At 49.4% G+C, this 9,399-nt stretch overlaps 1 protein-coding gene across 1 annotated transcript in view; it reads right to left on the bottom strand.

The window, feature by feature from the left end:
• Positions 1 to 9,014, bottom strand: part of SPATA3 (spermatogenesis associated 3) — a 12,463-nt gene extending 3,449 nt beyond the window's left edge. Inside the window, exons 1-4 of the mRNA XM_011951983.1 lie at positions 8,765 to 9,014; positions 8,553 to 8,710; positions 4,573 to 4,744; positions 2,276 to 2,419 (exon numbers count right to left, since the gene is read on the bottom strand). Of these exons, the coding sequence (XP_011807373.1) occupies positions 2,314 to 2,419; positions 4,573 to 4,744; positions 8,553 to 8,710; positions 8,765 to 8,931 (603 nt within the window). The 5' untranslated portion in view covers positions 8,932 to 9,014 and the 3' untranslated portion in view covers positions 2,276 to 2,313. The remainder of the gene's footprint in view (positions 1 to 2,275; positions 2,420 to 4,572; positions 4,745 to 8,552; positions 8,711 to 8,764) is intronic.
• Between the last annotated feature and the right edge of the window lie 385 nt (positions 9,015 to 9,399).

The following is a 9,399-nucleotide window of genomic DNA, read 5'->3' as shown; positions in this document are numbered from 1 at the left end:
TGATGGTGGTGATGGTGATGGTGATGATGGTGGTGATGATTGTGATGATGATGATGGTGATGGTGGTGATGATGGTGATGACGGTGATGATGGTGGTGGTAATGATCATGGTAATGCAGATGATGGTGATGATGATGGTGATGATGGTGGTGGTGATGATGATGGTGATGGTGATGAGGATGACGGTGATAATTGTGATGGTGCTGATGGTGGTGGCATTGCTGGTGATGTAGCTTTGTTGAGTGCTTATCCTGTGCCAGGAACTCTGCTAAGTATTTTACATGCATTTTTTCCACTCAATCTCCCCAGCAATCCAATGAGAGCTGTGCTATTATTATCTCCATTTAACGAAAAGAAAATGAGACATCAGGAGTTAGGGAACTTGCCCCAGGCCTCAGAAATACTAGGTTTTGAAGAGGCCTCTTACCTCAAGCCTGCCTGCCTCCAGAACTCCAGCTCACAACCATTAGGTTCTGCTGCAAGGAATTTTGAAGAGAAAATGCTTTAGCTCGGGTGCATTCGTCACGTTGCCAATGGCCAGCATCCACCCACCCTGTCACCAGGTCCTGTGCCTGGCACTTCTGCACATCCCCTCAGTTAATCCTCAAAACCATTGCCCATGGAGGTAGTTATTATTCTCCCCACTAGACATGACACTGTCAGAGAAATTAAGAAACATGTCCCTAACACCCAGCTATCAGGCAGCAGAGTCAAGAAAGGAGCTGGCAGCTCTAACTCCAAAGCTGGCATCCTTCCCACCATGTCCATGTTGACAACAGCAATAGGACCCCCAGCAGTGAGCTCTGTCCTCTAACACCTTATCTCACCTCTCTTAACAGGCTCAAGAGGAAGGTACTGTAATTTTCCCTATTTACAGATGAGGAAACTGAGGTTCTTGCCACTCAGGAAATGCCTCAGGAAATAGCATAGCAGCTAAGGAACTACTATGTCCTCTGCCACAGACATGGGACATGGCATCACAGAGCACATGAAGGGATGGTAAGCTGTCCCTGGAGTTTACCTTCTGGGTTTGGCTTTTGAGATATTCTGAACATCTCCCAGTCCCATCACCTATCAACTCCTGGAAGTGGGGTGAAATGCTTCTCATTATCCCCATGCTATCATCCCCATTGTCACTTAGCAAGCATTTGCTAAGTGTGGACATGACAAGGGGATCATTGTAGAAGTTGTTGGTGCCCCCCCAGACCCTCACACCTCACACCCAATGTCTTCTTCAAGCCTCACAATAACCCTACAAGGTAGGTTCTATCATTTCATTCCATTGAGAGAGAGAAACCTTGGGAAATAATATATTACGCCCACGCAAAGGCAAGGAAAACCAATGATTATCCCCTTTCTGGGGCTGGTGCATCCACTGCTCAACTCCTGCGAGTTGTGAATGTGCTGCTAACACCTCAGAGCTGCCCCTCCTCTAGGGAAGTGCCCTCAGCCCAAAGCGAGCTGCTCTTTCCACAAAGACATGCAGTCCCTACCCAATCCTTAGAGCCAAGCACTGACAAGGAGGAGCACCAGAGGGCAAGCCTCTCCCCTCTGCTGAGACTAACTGTGTTGTAATTCTTGTTCCAGGGACCCCACAGGGTCAAGCTGAGGTCTGGCCTCCTCCTTCTCAGCTCTTTCCCTTGGCTCCTCTTGCCTCCCTCCCTCCCTCACTCCCTGAGAGCACCTTCTCAATAAACCCTGTCCATCCAACCCCAGTCTCAGGCTCTGCTTTCAGGGGCGAGGGAAGATGGCTGTGTGAGCCATGCCCCTTGCCCTCAGGGATCTTGCAGGACAGCTGGGAGACAGGCCACAGGCAAACAACAGCATCATCCACAACACAGGAGGCACAGGTGGAGAGGACAGGGGTTGAGAAGATGGAAGACATCACTGAAGTTGGGAAGATGCAGAAAGGTTTCATGGGAGAAGGGGGCTTTATGGGTGACGGACCGGTAGGACTGGGTAGGAGACAAGCTTTCAAGGCAGGGAGAAAGGTCCAAGATGGGTAGGAACCTTTGCCCCCATCCCTCCCATTTCCTCTCGTCCAGGGTCCGTGACCAGGGAAACTATCCCAGGGCAGCGGAGGTGGGGGCTTTGTTCAGATGATTATAATAATGAGTCTAGCATCTGAGAGCATCAGCTCTTCCCTAGAGGGCCATGCTGGCTGACCCTGAGGCCAGGAGGGAGTCACTCCACTGTCAAGCTTCTCTTGAGAGGCCGGGGCTTGCTCCACCTGAAAAGACCACCTCCATTCGAAGGGACAGAGCGCTCCACATACCTGCCGGACCGTGGGCCTAGGAGCTTGTTCACAAGGATTCAGTGATGTAGTAGGCAGCTCCTAGAGCCCCCAGAGCCACAGCCACAGTTCCGAGGGCTTGGAGGACACGTGTTACGATGACTGGAGGGTTTTCTTGAAGGTTTTCTGTAGAACAAAGCAAAAGTGAGGGTGGTGGGAAGCTGGGCTTCGGTGCCTCTCTACAAGCAGGAGAAAGTGGAAATTAAGTGGCCCTCTCAGGATTGCAGGAATACCCATCTTCCCCCTCTCCAAACTCCTTTTAAGAGAACATTTAATTCTTCCCACCCTTCCAAAAAGTCCCTGCCGAAAGACCCCTGAGGATCGGAGGGTGAGCTGGCCTGTGATGCCAGCTGCCCTGAACACTCAGAGGGGGACCAGGTTAGGAAGGTGGTCAAGTCTGCTGTGAGCCAGGCCTTGTGCTAAACACCTCACACCCAGTGTCTTCTTCAAGCCTCACAACAACCCTATGAGGTAGGTTCTATCACTTGACTCTGCTGAGAGAAAGGAACCTTGGGAAATAATATATTACACCCACACAAAGGCAAGGAAAACAGATGATTAAGGCAATAATTGTGAGGAGGGCATTCAAAAAATGCAATACCCATTTTGATAAAAATCCTACAAAAATAAGGATTCTTGTTTAATGTGAATGTGGATTGAAAGCCAAAAGCCAACATTACACTCTGTTGAGAAAAGCATGTGGGTGTTAAAATTGGAACAGCATTAAAACTGTATGTCTTGCCCTGACCAGACATGGTCCCTATCCCTCCCTGCTCACTTTCCTGATTCTGAACCTTGTGTTGGCCTTTTCCTGCACCTCGATTGCTCCTGCTTTTCATCTTAAGCCAGAGAGGGCTTCAAGATCCTTTTGGACTCGGCTCACATGCTGCTGACAGGAACCTTTCAGAGGTTCCTGTTGGAGCCTGTTCCTGTTGGAACCTTTCAGAGGTTCCTGTTGGAGCCTCTCCCAGAGGACACACAGCTCTTTGCATCTTGCATCTTGGTTTCTAAATGCACGGGTCTTAGCTCTCCATGCAGACTGCAACAATTTTAGGGGTAAAGTTCCCTGTTCTGGTTTCCCTCACAGTACCCCATGTCTTCTGCATAGTAAGTTTCGGTCAATAACACTTGCTGGTTTTAAAACGATAAGAACCCATGGCACAATTTGGCCATGGATGGATGGAAGTACTAAGCGTATGGGCGGGGTGTGGCTAACGGTGGCAGACAGACCTTTCCTTGACGGGGCTTACTGGGTGGTGGAGTATTTCTGGCTCTAAGCATGTTTTCCCCACATGCCCCAGTATCTATTTGCTTCTCTCCATATGTAGGAGAGATGGAGTTTTTCAGCTCCAGAAAGGAGAGGGGATTGGGTAGGGAAGAGGATGGGAAGTGGAACAGGACGAGAATGGGGGTTGGGAGGGCTCAGCTCCTGGGGTGGGGGTATGAAGTCGCCAAGTGGAAGGGCCTCTATCATTGGGATCTGTGAGGCTCTCAGGTGGGGCAGGTGGCAACCCCTCTCCCAGCCCATGCATGTAACCTAGCAGCGCCAAAGACGGGAACATCTCCAGTCTGTTCCCGGCAGGGATAGGGTCTTCCTATGAGGGCAGTGGCAGCCATGACACTGCTCCTGGTGGCTTTGTGGGAAAAGGAAGGAAGGACAGATACTATGGGTGATGTCATGGGGGCTGCCACCAACAGACCAGCCTGGGGGCACATGTCGCCTATGGGGACCCCCAGAAAGAGCCCAGCACACTCTGAAGGGGGCTGAGGTCTTGCTATTGTGTGGAGGAGGCATATGAGTTACAGGTAGTTTTTTATCATTAAATTCTAGGCGACATTCATAGGCAGATCAGGAACGTAAGGCCCCAGCCTACGACACAGGCCACTGAGCGGCCACGGAGGTGCACGGCCAAACAGCGTTTAAACACAAAGCCCCTGAGCGACTCGGAATCTATGAAGGGCTGAGAGGGAGAGTGTTCTGAGGAGGGGAGGGCATCTCTGGAGAAAATGAAAAGGAAGCCACTGAGGAGGCAAATCCCAGTGAGGAAGAAAACTGGCACCTCTCTGTACGGGTGGAGAGGGTACCCCAGAGGGTGGGGTTGGTCAGAAAGGGCCCTGCCTGTCAACGTCCAGGAAGTGGCCAAAGGAAAGAGGAAAAGGCTTTCCTTCAGCCTGGGATTCCCAAGAGGAAACGATACAGGATTGCTAATAAGGTCTGGGGGCAGAGCCTGGCCCTGGGAACTGTGTGCCCTGAGGTTCCAGCCCCTCACGCTTGGAACCTGTAGAAGGTGAGCAGGTTGGGGAGTCCTCTCCCTGGCACCATCTGCCAGTCCCGAGGCAGAAGGACATCGAAGATGCGGCTATGGCACAGCCCCAGACGACGCCAGCAAGCAGAGCTGCAGGGGCAAGTGGCACAGGAGCAGGAATGCGGGTCGGCGCGAATCAGAGGCCCTGTGGGGACAGAAGGAAAGAGGTGAGGGAGGTACCTGCCCTGGGAGGTGGGGGCAGGGGAGCCTGGAACACAGTCTGAGAAGGCCCCCCCAAAACAGCAGCAGCTGCAGGATTACCAGGGCCAACCCTGGATTTTTTCCAAGGCATCATTGAGGATTTGGGAATGAACTACCCAAGGAAGGCAGTTCTCCCACAAAATGTTCTCTAAACAAACAGAAGCGAAGACTGACTGCGTGGGAAAATGGCTGTTTTATACTGGTGCTACCTGGGAGTAGCAACAACAACGACGATGATGATGGAGGTGGTGCTGATGGTATCATGGCTTACGCCTTCAGGATGCTTTGGACTTAGCGTGCCCATCTCATTTAATTTCACAGTAATCCTGTAAAGGGGATACTGTTGCTCTTGTTTTACAAATAAGGAAACTGAGGCTCAGATAATTTAAGGGATACGCCCTTCTGGGGAGTAGATTGCAGAAGTTGGCTTTCTCCACTCAGGCTGTCTCACGTTTAATTCCGTGAAAATGGAATTTCAGATGACTGCCCACCCCAGGAGAGGCTGCACTGAGATTCCTGGAATTGGAGCTGCCACGTTCCATTGATCTAGAGCATACTGATCCATCCGGAAGACAACCACAGCTCCAGTTTCCAGTCCCGATCTTATCTTCTGTTTCTCTCCTCCTCTGGTGTGGATCCCAGCAGAATGTAGATGATACCCTCTGTGGTTGGGCAAGATAATTTCTGGCTGGATTATTCCCTCCTGTTTCCTATCTGTAGCCCTGTGGCTTCTTGACAGAGCTACAGATTCTTCTGACCCTAAGCTGCGTGAAACGGAGAGTGAACCTGGCAGACTCGGTACACTTTCTGCTTAGACTTGCCCATGACACATACTTTCCCGGAATGAGGAGAGGGGATTCTAAAGGCAAGACTTGTCTCTTTTTTTAGTTACAGAAAAGTTTTTAAATTGAGACATCATTCCTAGGCAATAAAATTCACCCTTTTAGAGCACTCAGTGGTTTTTAGTATATTCACAAAGTTTTGTGGCCATCACCACTAATTTCAGAACATCTTCATTTCCCCCAAAAAGAAACCTCATCTCCATGAGCAGTTACCCCCCATTCTCCCAGTTCCCCCAGTTCCTGGCAATACATTTGCTTATTCTGAACATTTCATGTAAATAGAATCATTCAGTGTGTGGGTTTTTGGGAGACTGGATTCTTTCACTTAGCCAAATGTCTATAAGGTTCATCCATGTTGTCCCATGTATCAGGACGTCATCTCTTTTTATTGTCAAATAGTATTTCACCATATTCATTGTACTGTGGTATTTCATACCACGTTTTGTTTATCCATTCATCAGCTGATGGACATTTGGGTTGTTCCCACTTTTTGGCCATTACAAATGCTGCTGCTTTGAGCATTTGTGTACAAGTTTTGGTGTGCTTCTCATATGCTTAATAATATGCTTCGAATTCTCTTGGATATATACCAAGAAGTGGAATTGCTGGGTCATAAGGTAACTTCATGTTCCTCTGAGGAACCACCAGACTGTTTCCACAGCAGCTGCACCATTTTACATTCCCACCTACAGTGTATGAGGATTCCAGCTGCTCTACATCCTCACCAACACCTGTTATTGTCCATCCTTCTGATTATACCCATCCTAGTGGAAGACTGGCATTTTCTTGAGCTACAATATTTCTGCACACAAAAAGGCTTGGATTTTAGAAAATGGCATGCTTTACTCGCAGGCCCTTATCCTGCATCTCAACATTCCTTCCTACTGCAGAGAATTCCTTTGGAAGAAGTATAGGGTGTCCGCTGTAACCACTGGCGAGCCACCACTGTTTCTTGCTTTCTTGCTTTGCCTCTTCAGTGGGCCAAATTCCTCTCGGAGTGTGAGTCACATGTGATCATTAAAAGACTCGGGAATGGAAAGTTTTGCTTTCTACTAGTTCTGAAGACCATAACCCGGAAATGTTTCTGTCAGTGGCTGATGATCACAGTCTTTACAACATATAGTATGGTGCTCAAAATCATTATCATATGTCAAGAAGGGATTGATTCCTGGCCATGGAAGGATCACTGGCGTGGCATGCCTTGCATCTAGCACTTTCATCTCCATCTCTTCTTTCTTTTATGCTCACACAATCCCAAGGGGTAAACTGTGGCCCAGGGAGTGTGGCCTGTTCAAGGCTGTGGAGCCATGGGCGCTGGCTCACGGCAGATCCAGGAGCTGCTCGGACAAAGATGTTCCTCCTTTTGTGGAGACTCCTAGGCCTCTTGGAATAGAAGGGTCAGTGCTGTGGTTTAGAGTGAGGGTTCTGGAGTCAGAATAGAGCGGGTTTCCCTTCTCAGGGCTACCAGCCTCTGCTCAGGAGCAACTTGTTTGACTCCTATGAACCTCAGTTTCCCCATCTATAAAATAGAGATGGTATGGAAGAACTTTTATAGGATTGTCACATGTGAAAATTAAGACACCTGAGCTGAATGCTAGGTACACAGTAAATGCTTAGTGATAATGTTAGTTTGCTATCACCATTATTGTTAGCAGTATAAACCAGCCCACCTCCTGAACTCCACTTGAATTCCCTCTACACAATCCAGTGCTTATTCAGACACTGTTTGGCTCCCAAGAAGATGGGGAACCACTTTTCCTGACAGCCGTTCCATTTTCAGACAGAGCTAATTGTTGGGAAGTTTTTGATGTTGAGCCAAAGTCTGTCTGTCGCTAATGTCTTCCATGGGTAAGGTTGTTAATTTAGCAAACAAACATATAGGATGCCCACGCAATATTTGGGACATACATACTAAAAATATTATTTGTTGTTTGCTAAAATTAAAATTTAACGGAGAGTCTTGTATTTTGTCTGGCTATCCTATCCCTGGGCCTGCATGTGTCTGTTTTCACACCGCTGATAAAGACATATCTGAGACTGGGCAATTTACAAAGGAAAGAGGTTTGTTGGACTTACAGTTCCACGTGATTGGGGAGGCCTCATAATCACGGTGGAAGGTGAAAGGCACATCTCACGTGGCGGCAGACAAGAGAAGAGAGTTTGTGCAGGGAAACTCCCTTTTTAAAAACCATTAGATCTCATGAGGCTTATTCACTATCACGAGAACACCACGGAAAAGACTTGCCCCCATGATTCAATCACTTCCCACTGGGTCCTTCCCACAACACTGGGAATTCAAGATGAGATTTGGGTGGGGACACAGCTAAACCGTATCAGGCCCTTAGACCTCTCAGGACAATAAGGAACAAGTCTATTCACATCTTCCACCTGACAGAGAGACATCCTCCAATTCCTTCAATCGGCTATCATACACTAAATGGCCTCCCTGATCCCTCTCATCCTCCATCAGCCTGGACTATCTTCCTTGGACTAGTTTGTCAGGCATCTTTTACAGCCCAAAATGATAGCTTGATGAGGACAGAATAAAGCAGTGTCATCACCCCCCTTATTCTAAACCATATGCTTCTATTAATGCATCCTTGGTTTTTATTTTTTAGCAGTTGCATGGCACTGCTGATTCCTAGTGAGCAAGTATTACTACAGAACCAAGTTAAACGTTTATATGTATGTGTGGCTGTCTTCGATGAGACTCAGGATGATGAGAAATAACAAAACCCAGGAATCCTGGTCTCTTGGGTAGAAACAAAAACAAAAACCTTCACACTCTACAACACAGCTCCAGGATACACTTTAACCATGCATCACTATCCTACAAGAACCAGCCTCTGGGATGACCCGGAACTCCATCAGCAGGAAGGCTGGAACTGCTGAAGGTAGAAGACAGCCCACCTGCTTTCCTGGATTGAGGGGCTGCCTTCGTGTTAGCATCTGGAGATAACAGGCAGCGAGAGGAGCGGCGGATTTTGGGTGCTGGAAGGGCTTGGGCTGCTGGCTGCTGGGAGGTGGTTTCAAGGCTGGACTGCTGTGGTGTGGATTCAGGGCTAGGCCTCTGTGGTGTGGATTCAGGGCTAGGCCGCTGTGGCGTGGATTCAGGACTAGGCCGCTGTGGCGTGGATTCAGGACTAGGCTGCTGTGGTGTGGATTCAGGACTAGGCTGCTGAGAGGTGGAATTGGAGCTAGCATGCTGGGAGGTGGAGTCTCGGTGGCGTTTGGCCTCTGACCTTTTCTTCTTGACCTTCTTCATAGTGGATCCTCCCAACCTAAGCATGGACCTACATGGAGCTGCGTAATCTCCTGGCTCCCTCCTGGAGGGGCCGTTTGCCCTCTGCCCTAGAGGCCTGGCTCTGGCCTCCAACTGGACCCAGGCCCTACAGAGAACAGTGACCCACACCTCCTATGAGGTCATAAAAGCCAGGATGGCTCCTATGGCAGGGCTGCAGGGACAGTCTTCTCCACAGACACCAGCCTGGCGTTCTCCCTTATCCCAGGCTGCCAGGCTAGGCAGGGGGCAGCAGCTGCCCTGGTCCTCGCAGACCTGGTGATGCCTGGCCACGGGGCCCATGACAGCCAGATCCTCATGCTTCTGCGACCAGAGCGCCGCCTTCAGGCACCTCTCTGCTGGCGTGTTCCTGGGTCCATGTGAGCCACCTGTTTTGCTCTAAGATACCCTGGATGTGACGCTCAGCTCTGTCACTGGCTTCCACATACCCCCTACTCCTACACCTCAAATATCCGT

This window comes from Colobus angolensis, unplaced genomic scaffold (genome assembly GCF_000951035.1).
Source record: "Colobus angolensis palliatus isolate OR3802 unplaced genomic scaffold, Cang.pa_1.0 Scaffold33, whole genome shotgun sequence".
In the NCBI taxonomy this organism is placed as follows: Eukaryota; Metazoa; Chordata; class Mammalia; order Primates; family Cercopithecidae; genus Colobus; species Colobus angolensis.
The sequence above is the reverse complement of the archived record's forward strand: the minus strand, read 5'-3'. Positions and strand labels throughout refer to the sequence as shown.